The 27,228-nt window shown below is 46.3% G+C and overlaps 1 protein-coding gene across 4 annotated transcripts in view; it reads right to left on the bottom strand.

Moving 5' to 3' along the window:
• Positions 1 to 27,228, bottom strand: part of SLC44A2 (solute carrier family 44 member 2 (CTL2 blood group)) — a 271,522-nt gene that overhangs the window by 37,338 nt on the left and 206,956 nt on the right. For all 4 annotated transcript variants that reach the window (XM_085600695.1, XM_085600694.1, XM_085600692.1 and 1 more), the window contains exons 17-19: positions 25,400 to 25,503; positions 13,468 to 13,541; positions 12,770 to 12,840 (exon numbers count right to left, since the gene is read on the bottom strand). In XM_085600695.1, the coding sequence (XP_085456821.1) occupies positions 12,770 to 12,840; positions 13,468 to 13,541; positions 25,400 to 25,503 (249 nt within the window). The remainder of the gene's footprint in view (positions 1 to 12,769; positions 12,841 to 13,467; positions 13,542 to 25,399; positions 25,504 to 27,228) is intronic.

The raw sequence follows: 27,228 nt of genomic DNA on the forward strand, positions 1-27,228 counted from the left end.
AAATATTACTGATTTGCATGAAGAATTAGTACCACTTGAAGCTGAGAGTTTGTGGACTAAAATAGCTAATAAAATGATAGCTGTTAGGGATTTTATTGCAAAGATAGGTAGTACTATTATAGGTAGAATATTGTTTCCCTTGTCTTATATAATTGTGGCTTTTTTAATAATAAGATTGGTGTGTGTGTGTTGTAAAAACAGGGGAGGGAGGAAGAAATTGAATAAAGAAAAGAAAAACAAGAGGTTGAAGAGAGAACCTCAAGAAATTGAACTAGAAGAATTGAGGGAGAGTGTTTACTTAGAGACAAAAAGGGATGATGAAAGAGTGACTGGTGTTTAATGTTGTGTAAAGGGGAAAAGACATTTCCGATTTCTCCTAAAATGGGACTAAATTTCACTAATTTTTTTTTGGGGGTTTATTTGGTGATAAAATCACCAAAGGGGGGATTGCTGGAGCAGAGTTTTCAGTTTGAAAATTCTGGGGCTTTTGAAGCTCTGGCATGTCTATTCGTTGTATTAATTTATTAATAATTAATAATTTGTCTTGTGCAAGTGCGTTTATATTAATCAATCCGTTTGTTTTAACAAGAGAGAGTTACACGTGAGTGTGCTTAAATGTGCTGACTGATAATAACACGCGCGTTAAATGTGTTTTCATGTTTAAACGTTGCTATGTGCTGTTTATTTTTGAGCACAAAACGCTTTCGAATTAATGCTTTTCTATGTTGCAAGTGCTAGATAAATGCATACACATAAGGGTATTAGTGGGGTTAACACTGTTTAATCACTATGCTGTAGTAATGTTGTTTTTGTCTCTTTTAATTAAGATGGTCTATTGAGGCCTATGTTGGCCTGAGAAAGATGGCTGAATAGTGAGCCTGGCTGTGATTTATAATATGAAAACTGAGACGAGGGAGACCCCTGCTGGAAATGGTCCTGAAGCTAACTGACCATGGTCCTTGTCGAAAAACTTTCCATGAGGACAGCAGCAGTTTTTGGGAGATCTCCAAGTGAAGTGAAAGTGTCCTTGGCAGCCTTGGAAAACAAAGGAGCCTTAGAGAGAAACACTGAACTGTGGCTCGATGGCCGAGGAGAAGCAGGATAATTGTGATACATGTTTTATTTTCTTGGTTCCTGTTCCGTAGTTTTTGTTATGTGTACTTTTCCTGAGCGGAGATTCTCAAATGCAGCAATGTTACATCCTTTCCTTCTCGCTCTGCTCAGCAAGTCCGGCGGACATTATGGTTTTTTCTATGTTCCCAATGTATCTTTCTATTGTTTAGAGACTATAAGATGTTAGTCTAGAGAGGGTCTTTTGCCACTTGCCATTTTGCCTTTGCCGCGTACCGAATCTGCGTTGCTGAGGATTGATGCTGAAGGGACTTCGTCTTGAGAGACATTTACCGAGAGACTTGTCCTGACCCGTTCTGACATTTAGCTAGAATAGGTAACTATGAGAAATGATTTACTCTGATTGATTTTCTTTGACTAATTTTAGATAAAGCAATATAATTTTAAACATGGTGTTGGATATTCTTTCTTGTCAATTATTGAGTTTGCATTATTGATTATTGTTGTATATTTTGTATAGATTATGCTTAGGGACAGTCACAAAAACCAGGTCTTATCGACCTCGATATAGATGCAGGGTGTTTAGAAGTGTTTTCCTTCCACAGGTTTATTGCTGTTAGAGTATTTGAGCGTATGTTAGTGAAATGGGCCCTAGCGTATGATGTATGCATGTGCGTGTAACAGTGAGATTACTCTATCCGTGGTAGTGGGGATATTGTACACACCCTGATCTCTATCAACTCATCAGCTCTTGGTATGGGGTGAGCATTTGTCTTGATGACAGAATTGAGACCTCTGTAGTCCACACAAAACGGCATTTCTCTCAGTCCCCAAACCTCATCCACAGGGTGGAACAAGACCACTGGGTTGGCCCAGGGGCTCTCAGAGGGTTCAATAACCCCCAACCGCAGCATCTTGCTGACTTTAGCTCTGATGCTCTCCTTAACTTGATCAGACTGTCGATAGATTTTGTTTTTGACAGGTACACTGTCTCCAGTGTCCACATCATGGGTACACCAGTGTGTCTGACCAGGGGTCAAGGAGAAGAGCTTAGCATACTGCTGTAAAACCAGGGGTCAAGGAGAAGCTTAACATACTGCTGTAAGACTTGCTTACAGCCAGCCTGCTTTTGGGCAGAAAGGGTGTCTGAATAGACAACTCCATCCACTGACCCCTTTTTGGGGCTGTAAGAGAGGAGGTCAGGGAGAGGTTCACTCTGTCTCTTGATCCTCATCAGTAACCATCCGCATGGTTATGTCAGCCCTGTGTTGGAAAAGCTTTAGGAGGTGCACATGGATCACGCTGTTGGGGGTCCTGCTTGTGCCCGGGTCCACCAAGTAGGTGACCTCACTTTTCTTTCCTAAGATGGGGTAAGGGTCACTCCATTTGTCCTGGAGTGCCCTTGGTGCCACAGGCTCCAAAACCCACACCTTTTTGCCCTGGTTGGAATTCCAACAGTGCAGCTTTTTGGTCATACCAGTGCTTCTGGAGCTCTTGCCTAACCTCAGGATTCTTGGAAGCTCATGCTGAGGTCTCCAGGTAGTTTCCAAGCAGACAGGCAGCTGGAAGTTTTGGAGAGACCACTACCTGTTTCAGGCCAATAATTCCCCCTTCCCCCCAGTCGAATGTTACCATAGCCATGGCATGGTTAGTAGTTTCACTGTCAGCATTGGTGACTGGATAAGACTTTCCAATCAGGTATTGCTCTGGGGAAACCATTGTGTCTCTCACCATGGTGACACTGGTACCTCTATTCCTCAGGGCTTCAACCCTAGACCCATTTATCCTGGAGTATTGCAAATACTTCTTTAAGTTGGGGGAGGGGGGGACACAGCTAAAGTGGCAAACCCAAATTCACCCTCAGTGACTAGAACTGCTTCAGTGTGAACCCTGATTTGCTCTGAGCACACTGTTGATCCCATTTGGAAATCGCCTACACCAGTAATAACTGGAGGAGGACTAGGGGGCTTCTTGTTAGGACAAATAGCCTCTCCAGTTAAGTTGAAACACCAGGCCTTCTGGGGATCAAAGTTCTTCCTTATGTTCCTACCATTGGACTGGGAAGAGTTTTGGGACCCACCCCCCTGAACAGGTTTTTGGGGCCCTCTAGAAGACTCTTGTTTTTGGGGTTCTCACACCCTTTCCCTTGGGGAGGTTTGGTAACCCCTTTCTTTTGGTCACCCCCAGTGACTGTTTGTGTTGCCCTAGTCTTGACCCAGTGGGCTGCCTTCTTTCCAAATTCTTGGGGAGAAATTAGACCTAGGTCTACCAGATGTTGATGCAACCTCTCAGTAGTGCAATTACTCAAAATACGTTCTTTCATAAAAAGATTTTAAAGTCCATTGAAATCATGAACATTATTTCCAGTTAACCATCCATCTAGTGTCTTAAATGAGTAGTCTACGAAGTCAATCCAGGACTGGTATTGTGAGCCTCCCTCAATCTAATCCTATACTCCTCCGTTGTAAGCCCAAAGCCCTCAATCAGAGTGTTCTTCATGCGGTCATAAGACCCAGCATCTGCCCCTGTAAGGGTCAGGAGTTTGTCCCTGCAGTTACCACGGAACAGTTCCCAAAGCAGTGCCCCCCAGTGTGACTTCCTCACTTTTCTCATTTCACAAGCGATCTTAAAAGCTGTGAACCATTTGGTGATGTCATCACCTCCTCAAATTTAGGGACAATCCCTTTGGGATCATAGGATTGCTCTCTTCCCTATTTATTAAGTTGCTGCCACCATTGATGGGAGCTAAGCCCATCTTTGCTCTTTCTTTTTCTAGAGACAGGAGTCTTGTCTCTAGGTCTATTCTTATGGTCAACCTCACTAAGAAGTTGGTCTCCTCATTGAGGCTGTTCTCAAAGGACTCAGATGGCACCTGACCCACCTGTGTGGGATCTAGGAACTGTGAGCTGTATTCTTGGAGTCAGGAGCACAGGGGCCCTGTTCTCCCTAAGAAGTAAGGGGGTTGGAAGTTATCCTCATCCCCTCCATCCTCTTCCCCATCACAGAGGTCTTCACCTTGCTCAGAGGGGTGATCCTTAGCATACCCTGCCAACAGCTCCTGGAGCTTTTGTTTGGAGGGATGGGACCCCATGGTAATGTTTTCAAGTTTACATAGAGACCTTAACTCCCTAGATTCTAAGTGGAGATAAGGGGTGAGGTCGAGCTCCTCAACCATGTTCTCTATGTTATTGGTTATATTTCCACTAATATCTGGGTTCTTGTTAAAATAAATTCTACAAAAAAAATCAAACCCTCACACCCCTAACTATGGAGAGTTTTCATTTTTCAAAAATTCTAAAGGGACTTGACCAAGGCCCTAACAAGTCTTTTAATAATTTGGGAAAATGTGTCATTTCAGAATTCTAAAGACAATTTAGGAGTTCTGTCGTGTGGAAGGACGAAAGAATGTCCTTCGTAGGTTGCGGGAATCTGTCTTCTTGGTTCAGGGCTGCCCCGTAAATACTGTATTTAGGGGGCGTTTTAGGGGTTTCGAGGTCGGTACCCAATAGGCTACTGGCATTAGGGTGACTACACCCTTGGTGTGCTCACCCCATGTGGGGGAGTGGGCACAATCTCTAACACTGATTGGAGAGTGCCTGCCATCTGCAAGATGGCGGGCACTGAAGAGTGGGCTTTACCTCGCCTCCCCCACCTGAGGGGTGGAGTTGGCAGAGGTGGGAACACCTTCTGGGCTGTGCTAATTTTTCCTGCCTGTCCTCCTGCCAAAAAGGGGGTGAGACAGGAAGGGGGCCTGCTCCTGATGCCAGGAGAGGCTGGGGGTCGCGTTACAAAGGCGGCAAGCCTTTGAAGCTCCCCTGCCACAGATGGCTCTTCCTGACCTGGGAGAGGTGTAACCACCTCCACCCAGGAAAGGCTTTGTTTCAGGGCCCAGGGAGCAAAGGATCCCACCACAGGGGTCCAGAAACATGTTTTGTGGTGGCAGACTGGTGTTTACCAGTCAGGGAACCCACCGGAGGCTGGTTGTTTTTCAGGGGCCATCTCTAAGATGCCCTCTGAGTGCATGGGATAATAACTCCCACACTGGCATCAGTGTGGGCTTATTATGCTGAGAAGTTTGCTAAAAAACTTCCAAGAATTCAGTAAAGCCATTATGGTGCTGTGGAGTTCATAATGACAAACTCTCAGACCATATATTCTTTATGGCTTTACTGCAAAACCATGTCTAAGAATGGACTTAGACGCTATAGAGGTACAGTGTTCATGCAACTGTACCCTCACCAGTGGTATAGTGCACCCAGTTAGAGGAGTGTCTTCCCTATACTATAGGTAGTGGGTTGCAGGCATGGCACACACGTATGCGTGCTGTCGACTCTTCACTTTTCTCTGCAGCAAAACATGCAGCCTGCAATGGCAGTGTGTGTGTGATAAGGTACAGGACCTCTAAGGGTGGCACATTATGAAGCTATTAGAGGCCTTACCTGGTCACGGTGCCCTTGGTACATTTTTATAAGGGACTTGCATATAACCAGAGAGGTGCTAATTGAGGGTAGAAAGGTACAGTTTGGGGAATGAACACAGTCACTGGGAACCTGATTGGCAGTGACCCAGGGCACATCAAGTCAAAATGCATCAGAAATCTTGCAAAACGTGGTGGTTACTACTGCAACAGAAACCCAGCTTCCTAGAACTTGGTACCCATGGTAGCTTTTACAAGGGACTTACAAGTTGCCAATTTGGGTGTGCAACAGTACAGATATAAGGAAAGAACACAGGCCCTGGTTAGCTGGTTGGCAGGAACCCATGGCACACTTAGTCAAACAGCATTAACATCAGGCAAAAAGTTGTGGACAACCATGCAAAAAGGGGCACTTTCCTACACTTGGTGAACATTTTTACTTGTTGGGTTTACTTTTTATGTATACTTTTATGATTGTTTTCACAATCGAATAAAGTTTTTCTGATCTGAACTACTTGTTGGGTATCTTTGAAATGTGTCTGGAATTGTTAGTTAGGTAGTCGTTGCCCTGGACTCCCTTTACTCTTACAGCTATAGTGTATGGTCTTTGAAAAATGGATTTACCTGTAAGGGACTGTAGGGCGCGCATGGACTTTGTAATGTCTCTGTCTTTTTAATTTTTTCTAGCATTTGGTCGAATTGTGGGCCAAACAAATGCTCTGTCGAATGACACATTCAAGATATGTTGTACATTTGGAAGAAAGTTTGACACTCTAAGCCTTGCATGAAGGCGGCATGACATATGGATACTCAAAGCTGCTGTGTCACCTGTGCCGAAAGCACACCTAATGTTTGTGTTGCTTACGGTCTTTGCTTCCAGCAACAAATTCTCCTTTTTTCACAATATTCTTTCAAAATGTGCTTAGGAAGCTTCTCCATAGCCTCCTGTGTTACAAATCATATCTTGATAAGCGTGTCAATGAGTGGCTCCTATGAAAGCCACTCTTTTACCAGCAGCATCCACCCGTTTGGATTCTTTATCCAGAGTAGGGGCATCCTTCGTAGTTTGCGATGATGCACATTTTTACAAACTGTATTGGGTACTAGTGAGTTTGGTACAAATTACGGATGCAGGGCATATCTTGAGGGGCTGGTTTCTACTTTTTTTATATGCGAGTCTTAGCAAGTTATTTAAAGGTATCTGTGGTTGATTTTAACATACCTTTAAGAATAGATAAGTAACTAACTAACCTCTCAGTTTTTGATGGTGTTTCAAATAAAAAATCCTGCTCATCCTGTACCTGATTGTGCGAGGCTGCCCTTTGTATAACCACATGATAGCATGAAGTATCTTCAGTTGGTTATACTTTTATAGAACATGGGTCAATATCCAGGTCAACTTGAGGGGCTGACTATGTACTTGTGCCATAGATCTCAGACCCCCCCACGTGGCCTGAATGATTCCACCCCCGCATCCACCGGGTAATAATGGCTACCAGGGTCAGTCTGTATCTTGAACATCCCATGGTAGAAAATGCACTGGTAGGGGGGGGGGGGGGGGGGAATAGTGGAAGAGAAGAACGAGGGAGTGGAGGGAAGCAGGAGAGGTAGTGGTTATCTGTCTAACTCTCTTTAGACGAGGTGGCAAATGAGATGATGCATGGGGCTGTTCCTTGGCCACCAAAGGTCTTTTCTCGTGAATAGTAAGCAAGCCTGGTACGGGATGCCTGCCAACAATTTTCCCTATGTCAAGGGGAATGAAAAGGTTTGGTTGTTGTTCGTCGACAACGTGTACCGGTTTATCTAGTTTTGTACCCTTAGATGTGTGGGACCTTCGTGTAGAGTTAAACTACAACTTTGGGGTTGAAATGTGTTGTGGCTCAACCTCTACTTCAGACCCGAGACCTTACATAGTGACTGTTCAGATGTCTATTAATTCGACCAGAGTGCAGGTGAATCTTTGATGCTGATGGGCCTTGGGGCTTCAACACCGAGCGTGGCTTGCCAGCACTTGGACTCATTGTCAGGGTATGAAGAGGATCAGCACCCTCTGCTTGACACAGAGCTTGCTTGTGAAGTAGCATGCTTTGAGGTTTTTGACTTTTCACTTACTAGCTCTGCAGCTGATCTAGTAGGGCTCAAGGCTGGCCTGTTAGCACCATTGTGGTACAGTCTGTGGACTTAGTCTTTGGCCCTTGACTTTGTGCTTGGTGAATGTCTCAAACCTCTTCAATGCCTGAATGTTTGGATGAGACATCTAGGTCTTCTTGTTGGAATTGGACAGATTACAATAGCCCATCTTCCTCTTCTCGACTTCCTGTATGTCTTTGATGTCTTGCACATCCTCGATGCTAGTGATGACAGATGTGCTAATGATGTCAGATGTCATAGTGATGTCAGATGTCATAGTGATGTCAGATGTCATAGTGATGTCAGATTTATCAGTGAGGCTTAAATGCAGCATTTTGTAGTGTGCCCAGTGTCAGCCTCTTAAGTGTTTCAAAGCTTTTTAAAACATTTTTTTTTTTTTTAAAAACCTTTATTCGTGCATCTTAAAAGAACAAATACGGGCCTACAACCGTCAGGCCGGCCACGATACAGTGAAGCACTAATACCCACATTACAGCCCCCGTGCGTCAACGGTCAGGATTGACAACGAGTTGGGAGTCACATACTGGAAATATCTTTGACACCCGGGGAAGGAGAGGTGAAGGTTAATTTTCAGTTTTTTAGATAATTTTATCAAAGAAAAAAGTCAGTGAAGGATAAGAACAAAGGAGATTCGAGTCCGCGAAATAGCTTCACCACACGGGAGAGCAGCAACATCAGTAAAACATCAATGGAAGTAAAATCTCAAGCAGTGAGGCAGTGCGGAGATATAACAGGATAGTCCCATGAACAAGTACGCACCCCTCCAAGGCCGCCCCCACTCGATCCACCCCACACCCGGACCCCGAATCGAGGAAAGTAGAACGCAGAGACATAGAAGAAGAAAGGCCCATAGAACTAATTAAGAACAGAGAGTATTACCCCCCCCACCCTACACCAATGCGGAGGCTACGGCCTACCCCCCCCCCCAGCATAGTGCCTGTCGCCCAATGAACCCGAAATATAGAGAAGAGAGAAAGTAGGAATAAAGTAAAGAAGTTAAGAAAACAGAAAAGAAGGCGGGGAGGAGCCCACGGGACACCAGAGCGCCCCAAACCATCAGCCAGTTATGGCCTCCACACACTGAGAGCCCACTACGCCAAAAAACGGCATGCGAAGATACCATGGCACCACTGTTTAAGCGAAGGGATACAAGTCGCGACGAGTGCGCACAAAACATACATACAGTTCCAGTCCCAGGCCAGCCCGTCCATGAACCATGGCGATGGAAGTCAGTCTAGCCCTGGCCCGATCGCGGGCTTGGGATTAAGCCAGCCCCTACATGAAGGCCCCGTGTCCCGAGCAGACAAAGACAAGATGGCCGCTTGTGAGAGGATGGCGAAGCAGGATCACGAAATGGCCGCCGACCGTCGAGTGAGGTCCCTCTTTGCACCACACAAAATCCAAACCTGGCAAGTAAAGTACAGGAGTTCCACAAAAAGGAGGCAGTAGGCCACCGCGGACGGTTCCTCGAAGCCGTTAGGTATCGCTCAGCAGGATATTCTTGCGGATGCGGTGAGGCAGGCAACAATGAAGCAGGCAGCCATGACCAGGGGAACAAAGTATCCGCAGTTGAGGTGGAGAGCGGTGGATCCCGGGTGCCGGGAACGCCAGATGAAGGCACCAGTGTAGCACAATCATACACCGCCGTTGCGTCCCCGCAAGAGGACAAAAGCACCGGGAGACCCACGCCCTGTGGATGACAAACAGAGCGCTCACGACCCGCAGCCGACAGTATGGGGTCAAACCGCTCACTCAGCGCCTGCAGGCCAGCGCACATCTGTAGTTGAAAGACCCGCAGGACAGCCAGAACGGAGCCGCATGTCAGCGGAAGCTGGGCCCCCACATCGGCAGCGATCCGGGACGGCACTGCGGAGCCGGTGTCCGGAAGAGGGAGGGCGAAGTGGGCGGCGGGCGAGACCGGAGTATCACCCCCCAGCCGCGAGCAGGCACTCAACGCCATGTTTCGCCGCTGTACGTTGCAATGGCCCGGGGGGGGGGGGTCGTGGCAAGGAGTCAATTCCCCTCAGGTCTACGCCACAACAGGAATGGCCGACAGTCGCTTCTCTTCCCACAGGTTCCCTTCGCCGCCGGCTAGGCAATAGGTGAAGAGGGCAGCAGCCTCTCACGGCGCGGCCCTCAGAGCGGGGCAGGAGACCCGCCGCACCGGGGCCCACCCCACAGCTCCAGCCCGTCAGGCACAGGGTGCAGAAGGTGTCCAGCCGGCCCTCCCCGGGCTCATCCGGCAACGATCTGTGGTGCGAGGTGAGATCGGGACCGCGGGGCCCCGGTTAGCGCTAGCTAGTCCGGTAACTGCGGAGCTTCCAGGGGGCCGGCAAGGCCAGAATGGCGCAGGGTTTCAGTGCAGAGGACAAAAGCACCCAGAACTCGGGCATCCGGGCGGGCTGAGACTCCGGGAAAGCGGCAGCGCGGTCAGCGCGTCTTCGCACACGTCGCACCTCGAGAATCGGCAAGGATGGGCATCAGGATAGTAGTCCGAGGCCACGGGCCGACGGAGCCGGGCACTCAAGCGTCTGCTCCGGTCGCCATCTTGGCTCCTCCCCCCTTTAAAACATTTTTTACAGTGAAATACAAGACAGACCTTCCAGTTTGACTCGTGTTCTGGGGAAAGCATTAATTGAATATGTGGTGATCGACAAAACTTATTTAGCATTGCACCAAGGACTGAATCATTAAAGGCGTTCTCTCTATGCTACAGTCTTTGGTGCATTCTTGAGATTTACCCCCGGTGTGTCAACGAACACTGTAGGCTAAGGAGCTCCAGTGAGTGGCTTTAACGACTTCTTATGGAAAAAGGTTTAACTTTGACTGAGCAATCAACTGCTATTCTTCTACGGAGCTGCTCGATCCAATAGGGAAACAAATAAGCTTTTCAGCATATTCTTCACACTTCGACTTCGGAGCTACTTCGGAGCGGTGTCCCGAGCTTCCAAGCCTGATGGCAGAAGAAAACAATCTAAGGTGATGCATTCTGTGGCAAGGGAGGAGCCACAAAAGGTTTTGTGATTTTAACTTCTTTGAAGAAAAACAACTTGCAAATGTCTGAGCCCAACACTAGATAATAGGAGTATGCAGTGTACATGTGTCTACAGCCACACATGCTATGATCATATATCTCGTGATACTTCGAAGACTCTTCCAGGACAACAGTGTGCAATCATCCGGACCCAACACTAGGCGGCGATCTATGCACAGATATGAATTCAGCAGCCCACATGCTTCGAACCTATAGACACACATACATATACATACACTTGCACGTAGAAACACACACATTCACCTAAAACTTTATCTTATTACCATACCAAGCTATAACATTGCTTTAACATTTGTTTTGCAAATTTATAGTGTTTCGTGATCATATTCAGCCAACCCTCCAGCTGACCACAGCTTCCTCTGTGGGAGCCCAACCCCAGCAGACGCCTGTAGGAAGCTGGCTCTCTATACAGTGTATTCAAATGAGGCGCACAGTGCAGAGACCAGGTATCTCCTATTAGAGTTCAGGGGCTTGCTTTAATAATCCCAAGGTGTTCTATTTGTGGTAGTACGGTCGAGCAGCCGTAGCCTTATCAGAGGAGTGCGTTAGGCATTTGTTGCACACACAGTCAATAAATGAGACAAACACTTAATGAGGAAATCCAACACCAACTTAGAAAAATAACTGAATTTTATATTAATTTAGACAGCAAGATCTACGAGATTAGGTAAATACTTTGAGTTAGCGATTTTCAGAACCACAGAAAATACAGCTGTCAGAATGAGGTCATGAGCCTCGAACGCTGTTATGTTATGTTATCTTATGAGAGAAACATACACTGCATAGGGGTACTTGCAATTGGGTTACAGTGTTGTTCTTCTGGACTTAAGGTAAGTAGGGGCCAAGGTCCTCAGTCCGAAACCACCTGCAGTTTTGATCTACCTGCCCGGGTGCAGAGGTGCAGGTTGCAAGGGTAGCCTCGAATGCTACATCTGAAGTCTATAGAGAAAAACTGTACCAGAAAAAGATTGCAAGTGGGAACATAGTGACCGGTCTGTCGGAAGCCAGAGGGGGGGCTTGGTTCTTGAGGGTCTCTAGGGCAAGGGTGCACCGTTGGAAGGCTTGGGCTGCTGAGCTCAAGTGCAGAGGTGTTTTGACCGAGGTTCAATTGCATTGGAGGCTCTCACTTTTTAGGTCGACCTGGAGATAGGAACAAAACATGATAGCAGGGCCACTCTCGACCATGGCCTCTCTTGTGCGGCCGTCCCACATCAGTAGTTCGGTGTTGGTGTCTGGGCTGGACACCTAACAAGCCTTGGCTGCTGCAAGGGGTCTGGTACCCCGGATTATGGTGCAGGGCGGCTCCTGGCATCTTCGAACTAGGTGGGGAGATGAATCTGACCTCCTGGAACATGGTGGCCTCCACCTGGGTTGCTGCTGCTTCAGTTGACCAAATGGTCTGCAGATTGGCAAACCGGACATTGCGGTCGGGGCCTGCAGGCAAATGGCTCCTCCACATCAAGGGAGATGCTGGCTAGTCAAGTGCTGGCAGCCCTCCAATGCTTTTGGAGGATGCACAGCAGCAGGACGAATCAGCTCATTGCAATGGTCGACACAGGAGCAGGCAGGGTTTGGCGCCAAGTCCACAGCTAGTCCACAGTTCTTGCGTTCTTCAGCTCTTCGTTGTCCTTTTTCCGTCAAGTAAGTCTTTAGGGGTGTTAAGGAAAGTGAAGGGTAGTCTCCAATGGGCTACTTACCCCTGGGGATCACTATGCCCCCTATATGACCACTTCCTGTTTGGAGTTGGCATAACCCTTTAATCTTAATGCGTGTCTTTCAGTACTTGGTGTAAATCTGTTCAGCCATTGTTGACAAATTTGCATTTGAAGAGGTGCTTGGGCTGGTTATATAGGGCTTACAAATATAGTGATTTCTGGACGGTTGGTCCCTCGGGAGCCTAGTGGTACAGTAATTTTAAAAAGTAAGGCTCACATGGGTTAACACTATTTACAGGGTGCAGTAAATATCATACCCATCCCAACCTACTTAGAAATGGGGACTTAAGAGTCTAACACCAGCGCTGTGAAAGGCTATGGAATCCCTTCTGATGATTATACTAGTCAAAGATATCTTACCAACACATCCCACGACAAAGAGCTTCCCCAGGAACAGCAGGAAATCCGTCACTTTGTCCAATACCGCCACGCTAAAATAAAGAAAAAGGAAAGCATAAGGAGTTCTCATGCATTTTGATGAAATCGCGGAGACCCTCTCTGTGACCCCGTTGAGCCACTTCATCGACTGTCTGATTTCACTCAGTCATCTCCACAATCCTGCACCCAAGCTTGCTCGAGGTGTGCAGCAAGTCTTCTGCCAGGTATACTATGCCCAGCCTGTGACCCTTCTGGCTATTGTAAATGGTGTACCGGCAGATATCCCCTCCCATGTCTTTCTCATACATTCTGCACACTGTACCCACCCCTCTTATTCCCAAGTCACATTTGACCAAAACACCAAGATACCCCACATCATCTCTCTCCCTGCAGGCCAACACACCTACGTGTTCAAATCTCTGGTTTTGCAACCACCCTGTGACGTGACATGCCCTCAGCACTGAAGCCCTTTGGATCTATTCCATATGTCTCTCCCCTCCAGGACACGGTCCTTTCAACCTGGTCTCTCTGCTCCACCACTCCCAGACAATGGTGTCATGTGCCCCTCTCTCCTCTAAGGTATTGAATCCCGTAGTACCTTTCTACTCGAGAACATTGGACCAGTAATGTTTTTACTCTGTCACACTCCTAGCAGTACTTTATTCTTTGGGTGATCTTACCGAATAATGTTCCTCATTAACAAGGAGAAGGCATTCCGGGCAGAGGTGCAGAAATTGGTTCCATAAATGGCAATCTGTGGAGATAAAGAGCTAAAGTCAAAGAAGCAGAAAAGTTGTGCAATGGTGAAAGTTTTGAAGGACAGCTTGGACATATACCTGCCTAATGATTATTTTACCGAGGGTAAGGAATGTCTAAGAAGCCTATGCTCAACACCACTAGAACAGTGTGCCATGAATCCTTGTACAGAACTCCCCTTCTTAAGACGTGGGAGATCACTATATCACAAAAGTATGTCACAAGTTGAGGACACCAGATTCTTCTACATGCCCCTCTGGTATGTGCAACTTTATACACAAGCGACATAGCCCCTCAAAGAGTCTGGCATGAAGGGAGTGAAGAAAAAGTTTCACACCTCAATACCCAACCTCCCGAAGATGTGCTGCTTAGAGCTGGTGCAACCTTGATGCAGACATTTTTCAACATGCACGGTTGGGGTATGGAGAAGCACAACTGCACACCCAAGAATTGGGAAAGCTGGAGGACGTTTCTCACAGCGGTTTCAGGATCTATACAGAGAACACATTCTCTCAATGGAGCAGGACTACTCAAGAAGTGAGACACAAAGACAGAGGAAAAGAGAAGAGAGGCGCAGTATAGAGAAAAATTGATCTGAAACTGACAATGAGTAAGTAACAGTAAAAAAGTGAGAAGGAATCGGAGAGAAAAAAAAGCATAGTAATATACCACATTTTCAGCATGAATTTTTAAAAGATAAAAACAGCTTTTACCTCCTAACCTCCAGCCATCTTTAGTAGATGGTTCACTGGTCTCCACCAAAAGAGGGGGTTTCCCACATAAGATACATTTCAAATGCGCATACAAAAGATGGATCCAGTAAGTTACGCGGATTTGTTTGTGGTGGGGTATACTGCTGCCAGTTTAAACAGGAAGTCCTAGCCAACTTAGTAATGCTGCAGTCGTTAATAGTGCAATCATAATGCCATTATTCTTGGGTCACTCAAGAATAAGATGGTCAAGCCCATAAGGTTTGAGAAACCCAGATCACAAACCCACATTTTGGTCTACAGATAATAGAGGAAAGGAAGAAGGAAATGCTACGATTACTTCCCAGTACTCGGAGTCCTTCGCTCGCTGTGATAAATCTCATAGTGATGACCCTCTGCCTCCATTCACAATACCTTTACTAAGGAATAAAAGACCCCCTCCTCACTTCCTGTTCTGTATCAAGCCGAAACACCACGCAGTTGGACTGGATGAAATGGCGGGAGGGAGGACCTGATTCCTCACACAGAGAAAAGGACTCAGAGTAATGTTCTTACCAGTGAGTAATTGCAGCATTACCTCCTCATCCCTCTCGCCGTGATGAATCACATAGTGAGATGCACAAAAGCCACAAAAAGGACAACTGCACAGAAATGCAAGCACAGATTTAATCCATAGGGGAAAAAAAAGGTTAGAAAAAAAAGCAGACAAGACCCTGAAACCCAACAAGTTGGGCACCTCCAGCTCCTGAAGTACCCGAATATGGGACACAAAAGTAGAAAGCACCACCCAAGTGGCCGCCCGACAGATCTCCTTCAAAGAAGCACCCTAGAGTTCCACCACAGAAGCGGGCATGCCCCTAGTAGACCTCCCCAAGATCCCCAGGGGAGAGGACCACTCAAACTGCCTGTAGGTAAGAAGGATCAAAGACCAAATCGACCTGCTCAAGGTCGGAGTGGAAGGTTTATCCCCCTTCCGAGCCAGACCAAAGTTCAAAAATAGGCAGAAGACTGTCTGAACTACTTTACTTGATCCAGGTATACCAAGAACCCATACGCACATCTAGGGAATGAAGGACAACTTTCTCCTCAGGAGACTAAGGATCAGGGAAAAAAACACCAGAAGAATCACTTCCTGCTGACGATGAAAAAGAGAATTCACTTTGGGCACAAAGCCAGGGCTCAACAACAGAACGTTCCTGTCATCAAAAACTTAAATAGAAAGGAGACAGACAAGACAAAGAACCCAGCTCACCCAACCGGCTAGCAGATGTAGCTGCCACCAGGAAAAAGACCTTCAAAGTTAAAGGCGTAAACTCACAGACAGCAGAGGCTCAAAAGGAGGATACTGGAGAACCAGCAAAACCAACTTCATATCCCAAGGAGGACACACTACCTGAGGGACAGGAAACAGATTGGCAAACCCTGTAAAGATCAGGGAGAACAGACCCTGATCATCCACCCCCCAGTCCCCCTACCTTGCTGGGGAGACCGAAAAGCCTTAATCGCCGCCTACTGCACCCTAAGAGAGTCAGGACTACAGCACAATTGAAACCCATCCTGGAGAAACTCCAGCACCTGTGGTAGGGCAGCAGAAAGAGGATCTACCTGTAGTCAATCACACCAAGCCTGAAACGTCTTCCAATGTAGAGCATAAGACCAAGTTGACACCGGACTAGAGGCGTACACAGAAGAAGACACAGAGGTAGAAAGGCGCTGAAACATCTAACCACCCCGTTCAACCACCAAGCAGTTAACCGGAGCCACAACAGGGAGGACACTGGGAGAGATGGAAATCTCCGAGGAGATGGAACCAACGGAAACCTCCACTCTGGACCCACCTTCTTCTCCATCGAAACCAAACAGAGCGGGGCAATGCTAGGGCAACCAGAACAACCTGAGCCACCTCCCTCTGAACCAGAAACCTCCAGATCAAAGGAACTGGAGGGAAAGCAAACAGAAGGCAGACAGGCCAAGGGCAGGTCAGGGTATCCAGCCCAGAAGCAGACACCCCTCTTCCTCTGGAAAAAAACAGGGAAGAAGAGCATTGCCCAGACTTGCAAACAGGTCCACCCATGGGTGACCACACAACTGACACATCTTGGCAAACACCAGGGGAGAAAGACAGAAGTCCTTAGAGGACGAAATCTCCCTGCTTAAGTGATGGGCCTGACAATTCAGAATCCTCTGAATAATGATGGCCTTGCACTAAACCTCAGTCATCTGTGCCCACCGGAATATCTGATCCGCAACAGCTGACAAAGACAGAGCCCTCGTCCCACCCCCTGACGATTGGCATAGGACTTGGCTGTAGTGTTGTCTGACAGAACTATGACAACCCTGCCCTGCAGACGAGGAGACACTAATACCCTCCAACTCCCTCCAATTGGAAGACCTGGAACACTGGCAACAGCCACAGACCCTTGACTGTGAGAGACCCCAACCTGGCCCCCCAGCCACTCTTGGGGTCACCTGTTGTGACGATCACTGGATCACAAAGAGACCGACCCCCAACAGAATGTTTGCTAGAAGGAGCCACCATTCCAGTTCGGCCCGAATTACAGGAGTCACCAGGAGAAAACCAGTCAACTCCTACATATTGGGGACCCACTTCCTCAGTATGAACCTCATCAGGACACTGAGGTGCAAACGATCACATGGAACCAAGAACACAGTGGCCGCCAGGTCCCCTGTACCCGCATCAAAAGCAACACAAACGGGACCACAGCCGACAACAAATCGATCAGATGGGAATACATTTTCAACATCCTCGAGGCTGGCAAAGTGAAAATACCCAGATCCGTCCTGTACCAGACCCCAATGAAAATGTGATTTAGACATGGGACCAGCTGTGTCTTCCTTGCATTTATTAAGAATCCATGGGAAGACAGAAGGTCCAGGAACTTCAGGATATGCAAACAAGTCAGAGGAAGAGAAGCCCCCTTGACCAAGCAGTTGTCCAGGTAAGGGAAGATAGTCACTCCCTGCAGATGAAAAATGGCCATCAAGGGAGCCAATACCTTGGTAAAGACACAGGGAGCCGACTTCAGACCGAAGGGAAGAACCCAGACTTGGAAATGAGATGTCCCTACAGTGAACCTCAGAAACCTTTATTGACAAGGATGAACTGGAACATGTAGGTAGGCACCCTGTAGGTTTGATCGTAGTCAAGAAGTCCCCTGGAAACAGGAGGGGAATAAGCTGTTGAAGAGACAGCATAATGAAAGGAATAAACGTCACCCATTTGTTGAGGAGCTTGAGATCAAACTCTGGCTTGAACTCCCCAGATACCTTCTGAATGAGGAATAGGATCGAGTAGACCCCTTGACCAACCTGATCAAAAAGACCCAGAAAAAAGCAAGCTTCTGCACCACTTCCTGGACCCCTTCCAGAAGTGCCTTTCTTTTCACCAGAGTCCTGGGAACAGGAGTAGGGATACACCCCGTGCTGGTAGGAAGAGAGACGAAGTCTATGCGATTACCGTTCTGTACGATATTCCTCACCCATCTGTCAGACTAAGTACCCATGCCTGTCAACTAGGCAACCACAGGAAGCATGCCCACAGGACTCCCATAGTCAGGAGCGCTGGCCAGAAAGTCCTGGTTTGGGGTGAGTGGGGGGGGGGGTGGCGTCACATCCCGCTGCTTACCCCTCCGGGGCTGGAATTGCTTTTTACGGAAGGCATATGCATGAGTGACCTTGTGAGGAAAATCCCTGGCAGACTAGCTTTTTCAAGGTTTAAAGAATTTTGCCAAACAAAGACCTGCATGACCACATATGTTTCTTATCCAGGCAAGAAATCCGCATAAGATGATTCGGAAGGTTGCCGAACAGTTTGTCATCCTCTAATTGAATTTTCAGAAATGCAGACTTCTCAGCTGGATCCGTCTTACCGTCCTGCAGCCATAAGTTCCGCTGAGCAATGATTGCTGAGGTGGAAGCCACAGTAGCCGCCTAAATCACATCAGCCATACGGTCAGCCAGGAACTTGGCCTGTTCCATATGAACCAGATTATCAGACACCCTGGACCCCTCTTGCATAGCCTCAGCCAGAGATTCAAAATCCTTCAACAGGGATTGAGCATTCAAGGCACCATATGAAGTGGCCTTGAGAACCAGATTGGAATCAGAAAACGATTTCTTCAGACCCCCTTTCACCTTATGGTCCACAGGATCAGAAGCCAGACAATCATCGGGATTCATTGAGGATCTGCCAATCAGAGGGGACAAAATGGAATACACCCTAATGGAAGAAGGCAACATCTTATCCCCTCATCCAAAGCATATGATTTCTGAGGGAAGCAGGGCACCTGGCTATGCTCAGGTTTCTCCCAGGACCAAAAGATCACCTTTTTGACCTTTGGGGTCAATAGCAAAGCGAGTGCCGCAGGCTTAGCGAATTGCGGCAATAAGACCACAGCAACCCCCTCCACCGGAGAAGGTGCCATATCCAGACTGACACGGATACGAGACAGAAGGTCTGCCAGTTCATCTCTGGAAGGATTATGTTACATTACACAGTAAGCATCAGTTCTTGGCATGTAGAGCGGTAGATTCATGTGCTTTACATACTCCTGCCATCTACTTTTGGGTCCGGATGTTTGCCAGTTTCTTTTCTTCGAAGAAGTCTTTCCAGTCACGAGGTAAGGTGACTCCTCCTTTCGGTGATAGTGTGCATGGGCATCGACTCCAATGTTAGATTGTTTTCCCGCAAGAGGGTGAGAGTGGAGTTACTAAGTGTAGTATAGAGATGTCCATGCGTATGTGGTGTAAATGAGAACTGCAACAAGTACAGGTGTCCGGGGAGCCGGGAGGGCACATGCGAGTCTACAGCTCTACATGCCAAGAAAAGATGCTTGCTGGGTAAGTAACAATCTGTTTGAGGCATGTGTGTTGTAGATACACGTGCTTTGCATAGCCTATATAGCAGTATCCTCCAAAAGCGGTGGCTAGCCAGTAGATGTTGCAGTTGTCTGAAAAAGTGTTTTTAGCACTGCTTGGCCTACAACATTTGCCTGTTGGCATGCTAATACATCCACACAATAGTGTCTGGTAAATGTGTGTGGTGTAGACCATGCTGCTGCTTTACAGATGTCAACTATAGGGATGTTACCTAAAAAGGGCATAGATGCCCCTATTGTGCGAGTGGAATGCGCTCTGGTGGTATAAAGTTCTTTTAGCTTTTGCGTACTAAGTTTGAATGCACTTAACAATCCATCTTGAAATGCCGATTTAGAAATAGGATCGCCTTTGTGAGATGGTGTAAATGAAACAAACAGTTGCTTTGTTTTACGAAAATCTTTTGTTCTTTCAATATAATACAATAGAGCTCTTCTGACGTCAAGTGTGTAAAGCGCCCATTCTGCTACTAAATCAGGTTGAGTAAAGAACAAGGTAACTCACCTGATTGGTTAATATGGAAAGCAGAAACCACTTTGGGAAGGAATCTGGGATTGGTGTGAAGAACTACCCTATCTTTATGGAGTTGATAGAAGGGTTCTTCTAAAGTTAATACCTGTAGCTCACCAGCTCTCCTTAATGACGTTATTGCAATGAGGACTGCAACCTTTCATGAGAGACACTGTAAGGGACACTTGTGTGGTGGTTCAAAAGGTGGACCCATAAGTCTTGGTGCTGGGAGAACTCTTGGTGGTATAACGCTCTTTAAGCCTTCCATAAAGGCTTTAATGACCGGAACTTTGAACAAAGACAAATGCTGTCTGTTTTGTAAATCCACAGCTAGTGCTGCAAGATGCAACCAAATTGACATGCAAGCCAGCCCACATTGCTATAGGTGCAATAAGGTAACAAACAATATTCAGAACAGAACCATCCAGAGGTAGAATTTTGTTATTGTTCCAGAAGACAACAAATGGATTCCATTTTGCTGCATAGCAAGCTCTGGAAGTAGGTTTTCTTGCTTCCTTCAGAATAGTCAAAGTCTGGTGGCAAATTTAAATATCCAAACTCTATAACTTCAGGATCCAAATCACTAGGTTGAGCTCCTTTAGATGCTCGATTTCTCCATGGTTCCGAGTGAGGCGAATGGAGGTGAGATGTAGCTTTTGATGTGGCACTACTGAGAGTTCTAACAGGGTGGTGTACCACAGTTGACGGGCCCATGTGAGAGCTACTAGAAACAGTGTGAAGGATGTTTGCTTGAGCTTCTGAACCAGAAATGGAAGGAGAGGGCGAAGCGGAAAAGCATAGGCAAATATCCCTGACCAATTCATCCATAGGGCGTTGCCTTTGGATAGAGGGTGTGGGAACCTGGAGGCGAAGCTTGGGCATTGGGCGTTTATCGCTGTGGCGAACAGATCTATTTGAGGATATCCCCATTGTTGAAAGTATGGAAGGAGAACTTGGGATGAAGTTCCCACTTGTGTATTTGTTGTCTCTTTCTGCTGAGGTCGGCAATTTGATTGTTCACTCCTGGGAGGTGTTCTGACAGAAGGTTAATTTTGTGATGGCTTGCCCTTTTCCAAATTGTCTGAGACTGTAATGACAATTAGAGTGTCCCCCCCTTGTTTTTGTAAATAGTACATTGCTGTCAGTTTGTCTGTGGGGACTAGGACAACTTTGGCTTTGAGATAAGACTGAAAAGCTTTCAGTACTAGAAATACTGCTTGAAGCTCTAAATAGTTGATGTGGAGTGGTTTGTGTTTGTCGTCCCAGACACCCTGAATTGTTTAATGATGGAGATGTGCTTCCCAACCTGTGAGAGATGCATCTGCTGTTAGCACGACTTGTGGAACAGGGTTGATGAAAGGCCTCCCTTTTGATAAATTTGATGGGTTCCACCACTGCAGACAGCGATGGGTGCAGCGGTCTACCAACACTAGATCTGTTAACTGACCCTATGACTGATTCCACTGACGTGCTAAGCATTCTTGTAGTGGACGCATGTGTAGTCTTGTATGCGGCACTATTGCAATGCACGACGCCATCATTCCCAGTAGTCGCATGAAAGTCCTGGCTGGTAGGGATTGGCCTATTTAGAACAGCAGCAATGGAGTCTGGATATTGCAGATTCTGGCTGCATTGGGAGAGGCTAGAGCTGTGTGGGTGTTGAAAGTGGCTCCCAGATAGGATTGTATCTGGGAAGACTGTAGGTGAGACTTTTGAATTTTGTCCATAAAGCCTAATTTGTGGAGTAGGTGTAGTGTGGTCTGAGTGTGTTCTAAACACTTTTGGTGTGTGCTGGTTTTGATGAGCCAGTGGTCTAGGTACAAGAAGACATGAATTTGTTGTCTCCTGAGATGAACTGCCACTACTGCTAGACATTTTGGGAACACTGGGAGCAGTAGTTACTCCGAATGGGAGTACTTTGAACTGATAGTGTTTGTCTGCTATCACAAATCTGAGATATTTGCGATGAGCAGGATGAATGGGAATGTGAAAATGTGTCTTTTAAATCCAGTGTGGATATAAAATAGCTTTGCTGTTGAAGTGGAAAGACCAGTTGAAGCGTTACCATATGGAAATGTTCCGACAATATGTTCTTGTTTAACTCGGAGGTCTAAAATTGGTCTTAATGAACCATCCTTTTTGGGGATCAGAAAATAAAGAGAGTAAACCACTGAACCTTCGAATTGTAAAGGAACTGGTTCTATGGCTCCCTTTTCTAAGAGAGACTGTACCTCTTGTTTGAGTAACTGTAAGTGGTCTGACAACAGTTTGCGAGAGCGAGGTGGAATTTTTGGCCAATTGGTGGTAAGCTCCAGGCAATAACCATGTTGGATAAGGTCGAGCACCCATTGGTCTGTTATGGATTGCCAAATTGGGAGAATCTGTTGAAGTCTTCCCCTGACAGGTGTTAAGTGATCGGGGGTTTGTGGGCAAGTCACTGTTTGTTTGGGGAGGGGTGTTATGCAGTGCAGCACCTCTACACCTCTGGAGTTATTGCCTCTATAAAAACCTCTAGAGGTAGAGGATTGATTGTTGCCTTTATAAGAGGAAGCATTTGGGTCTGAAGATGTTGTTTTGGACCCTGCTCTGTAAAATGAGCGACAAAAGGAGCCTCTATTGGATGGGGACTGGAGCGCTCCCATGGATATTTGCTACTCCAGTGTCCTTCTTTATTTTTTCTAAGGACTGGTCGACTACAGGACCAAGCAGGTGTTCCTTATCAATATGGGTGTTCATAATAGACTGTTGGACTTCTGGCTTAAACCCTGAGATTCTAAGCTCGGCATGCCTTCTAAGAAGAATTCTGGTATTAATCTCTCTAGCTGTCATGTCAGCTGCATGTAAAGCACATCTGACTGAGGAGTTAGAGATGATTTTTCCTTCATCAACTAACTGCTGTGCCGTATTTTTGTGTTTATCTGGGAGATATTGGAGCAGTTGCTCCATCTCATCCCAGTGTGCCTTGTCATATCTAGCTAGTAGGCCCTGTGTGTCTGCGATGCGCCAGTGTTTAGCAGCTTGAACAGCTACTTGTTTTCCAGAGGCATCTGTAAGTTTAGACTCCTTGTCTGGGGGAGGTGCATCTTCAGAGGTTTGTGAATTAGCTCTTCTATGCACCGTAGACACTACTAGGGAGTTGAGCGATAGTTGTCCTTTGATAAATACAGGATCTGATGGTGAGGGTTTGTATTTATCTACTCTTGGGAGTTAAAATACATGCTTGGACAGGGTCTTTAAAAATATTGTCTGCATGCCTCATCATGCCTTTAAGCATAGGGAGTGTTTGACTTGACCTGTGTGTGGACTCAAGTGTTTCAAATAAAAAGTCCTCTTCTAATGTCTCTTAATGCAAGGCTACCCCGTGATAGTCTGCTGCCCTAGCAATGAGCTGTTGGTAAGCCATGCTATCATCTGGTGGTGATGGCTTAGCAGGGTAAACGTCTGGGTCATTGTCCACTGGGGGGCTCAATGTGTAATCATTCCATGGGTCTACAGGCAAATAAGTATCATCATCCCCATGATCTATTTCTGGATCTGTATGTGGAGATCCCCGAGGTGTTATATGCAATGGATCTTCAATTAACTGTGGAGAAGATAGTGGAGGAGGAGAGGGTTGTGGGGTAGGCTAAACAGGGCTGGTAGCCATGTCCTCCTTCTTCAGAGGGATCTTTGCAGTGTCCTCTAAAGGAAGTTTGTGTTTTGCTGTGTCCAGTATCAGGATTAATTGTAAATCTTTTTCTGTTAAGAATTCAATTTGGCCTTAGGAACGTCTAAAATTGGTTCTGGAGGCTCGGAAACATTGTCTTTCGCTTTCGGGGGTTGAAATAGGCTGGTTTTTAGGTTTCGACAACGAAGCGTGTTTTTGTTTCGGAGTGGAGGATTTCGGCTCTGAAGCATGTTTCGGTGGGGAGGATTTCGGATCAAAACTAGATTTGTCCTTGGAGCCGGATGGTTCCAGATCCAAAGGAGGTGTGGATCAACTCGGTCCCGAGCCAGAAGGCTTGATGGTTTGTTTTGGTGCCGAACTGAGAGGCGGGGCATCGGAAACATTGTCTTGCTGCCGACCTTGGCCAGAAGGCAGAGGTGGTGCCGTAGCGTTATGTGTCTAGGAAGATTTAAGGGGGAAAGGGGTTTTCGTTACTCACGTCACTTGTCCCGGAGGCAGATCTTCAGATTCCAGATCGATCTCGAGCTCTGAATCAGACTCTGGAACGAAGAGGGCCTCTTCCTCTTCTGCGGTTCACGCTTCGATCTCCTCTTGCTCAAATACTTCCCCGAAGATATCTGGAGTGTGTTGGATGCTTTGACGTTGCATCTCTTGTCGTCGAGCCAGACGATCGCGTAGTCTTCTTGGACCGAAACGATTTACAAGCTTTGCAGTCTTCTTCCTTGTGCTCCGGAGAGAGGCACAAGTAACAAACTTGAAGTAAGTCGGTGCGAGGGTACTAGGCGTGGAGTCCGATGCAGAATCATCCTCTAACTGGACTGCAGAACACTTCACCTTATGCTTCACAGACAAGGCCTTAGCGACATCAGCATCTATCACAGTCTGGGCCTCGATAGCAGACAAGGAAACAGACACCCTAGCCAGGACACTATCAATTGCAGCCGCCACATCCTGCTGAAATCACGGTCATCCCATGAATTAGGAGAGTGCAATCCGAATTGCTTTGCAGTACATTTATTCATAGTAAATACACATACACCAAAAACAAACACTACACTTACATAGTCCCCCCTCCAAAAAAAACCATTCCATTGGGGAGAACTCCCTCCAAAAAATCCAAACCTGTAACAAATCGCCATGACACGACTGGACAATTACTAAACAACAAATATACAGTCACCAAATACACAGCAGGACAGGGCTGTATAGAAAATTCCACCAGAAACATGTCCGTAAGCCCAGCAGCAAAAGATCCAGAAACCGGAAGTAATGTCCATGATGTGAACAAAGCGTCCTATACTGCTGAGGAAGTACCAGAAGCGCAAGCAGCAGCATCTATTTATAATTCCTGCCAATGCCCGTAATATCGGTGATGCCAGTCAGATCGCATAGAGGTCTGCCGTAAATCGCAGCATACACCGTCCAGAGAGGATGCACCGCAGACCTCTAGCCGGGTAAAGAGTACAGTAGAAACGGGGGCCAAAGAAGATTTGATTTGGATTCAATCAGAAGACCGATTTGGTGTTAGATCGGTATATAAATTTGGAGTTAAATTAAAGAGTTTGGATTGCAGGATAGAGCGGACATTTAATCATAATATACTAGGAATTAGTTTAGATGTAAAATAGTTTAAAAGACTGAAGAAAAAGAGGAAAGAGGCAAGAACAAAATTAGGGAGGAATGAACAAAACAATTTTAGAACAAAATATAGGGTTGATACAGAGAAAGCGAGAAAGACTAAAGTAGTTGAGGTTGAGAATCAAAAGGAGAAAGAAAAACAAGAGAACCAGGCAAACAAGGAAGAAAAAGGAAACAGCAAAACATCAAAACTGCAAGCGACAATGCACAACAGGGGGTGTGGTGGTAATTAGAGCTTCAGCGCATATACCCCTGCGAGATATGAAACAATAGGACACTTCAGTGCACTTTGAAAATCCACCCCAGCACTATTCACACAGTAGCTCCGCTCTAAAATGTCCAAAAGTGGCCTTCCCCTCACTCCTGGTTGTACCAGAGCCCATATATGCCTATATTTCTATCCCACAGATGGTCCTTACATGCACCCGCACTCACCATGATGTATGCATTGCGGTTCAGGAACTTTATGAACTTCTCCAAGCACCAGAAGCAGCACTTCAGGCAGCACAGAAGGAACCGTGCAAACTTGTTGTCAGACCCTGGGGGCGTCGCATACCAGAAACAAAAAACAAGAGATGAATCAGTAGATCGAAAGCCAATGCCCATACTGCCCGACCCAGAGAATCCTACACACCAGACCACGTCACTCACTAACAGAGTAATCCAGGTGGAAAAACGTCTGGGTAAGAGGCAAATGTTTGAAAGGGGTGCAGAGCATTTGGGTGGAAGACGAAAGATAAGTTTTCTTTCAGTGAAAGGTGTATCTAAGGCTCCAGATACTCTAGGTAACTATATCATTCCCTAAATGTATGTCAATACTACAAGAAAAATAATTCAATCTCCTGGTAAAAATAAAAGACCCACCCATCTCATCACAAGGGCTTATGCAAAAACTCAAGGTACAGGTGCAATTTGCACACAAAAATAATAAATGATTAATGGTTATACATTTTTTTAAATGAATACTTTTTGCTGAGTCACTAAATTAGTAAAATATAATAATTGTTTCACTATTCTCCACCAAATTGTGATGCCAATTTGGGCACTACAGAACAGAAGATGGTAATTATTTGGCCCGTTATGGGGTTTATAAAATGGTAGTTCTGAATTTTGCAGCGGCACTGGTGTACAACTATTGGGCACTCTCTAATGAAATATTTCTGCAAAACCTTCATATTTTCATATGAGGCACCCACACCACTGGCACTGGATTTAAAATGTACAACACCACTTGTACGGAGACAGTCTGCAGTAATAGATCTATAGGAGTAAGCCTTTGCTTCTACCTTTCCACCCTTTAGCATGATACTCTGATTATTTTGGGGCCTCATTTAAAGATACCTGCAAATCAGTTTTTATGTCGTACCTAGGCAGCGTATGTGCTGCTCTGCAAGGCACGCTGTAGTCACTATATGGGCTTTCGACATGCCCAGCGCTTTTGGTTGGTTGTTTGGCCTGCCTTTCAAAATTCCTTTCCTTTGGTTGGTCAATAGTGTTCATCTGTCCTGCCTTTGGGTGCTTTAATTCCCTCCCAGCAGACATCACTGATTGATTCTTTTGGTTGACCAGCTCTGGCTATCTGTTGCCTCCTCACTCAAACCCCCTTCCTCCCTCCTGTCACATCTGCCGTCACTTAATTTTCCTAGTGACGTCCCTCGCTGCTCAATTGCTTTTTTGTTGGCCAGCTCTGGCCATCTGTTGCCTCCTTGCTTGTACCCCCTCCCTCTCTCCTGTCATTGCTGCGGTCACTTAATCTCCCTAGTGCCGTCCCGAAACCAACACCTTGAACTTCATTTTCTTTTTTTAAGCAGCACGGCATGCTGCGCTTCATCTTAAACAATGGCAGCCATGCGCCTTTCTTTTCTTCGGAGCGGCTCGCCAAGCTGTATTTATTAATATTTCAGCCCCATTCATATTTCCTGTGCTTGTGGAGCATTTTCAGAGTGTAATCTCCACAGATAAAGTCTCTGCCATTCTGATCTCTTCATTAAGGACAGCAGCTGTAATAGCGCTCTCCTGACCCGACACCACACAAGGGCGGCTTGCAGGTAAGAGGAGGGTGTTGCCAGGGGTAAAAGGCATGCATGGAGATGCCATAACTAAAAAAAACAATTTGCAATGCCAATAGCTCTAATTTTCACTAACACAAGACTGATTGCATTGCAAATGCTTGTTACTCAAACAAAAAAACAAAAAAAGGACGGTGCCTTAACATTTATCCTTGCTAGTGGTTAAAGTGAGTTAAGTATAGGAACTGTGATCCT

Source organism: Triturus cristatus, chromosome 4_2 (assembly GCF_964204655.1).
Source record: "Triturus cristatus chromosome 4_2, aTriCri1.1, whole genome shotgun sequence".
Taxonomy (NCBI): Eukaryota; Metazoa; Chordata; class Amphibia; order Caudata; family Salamandridae; genus Triturus; species Triturus cristatus.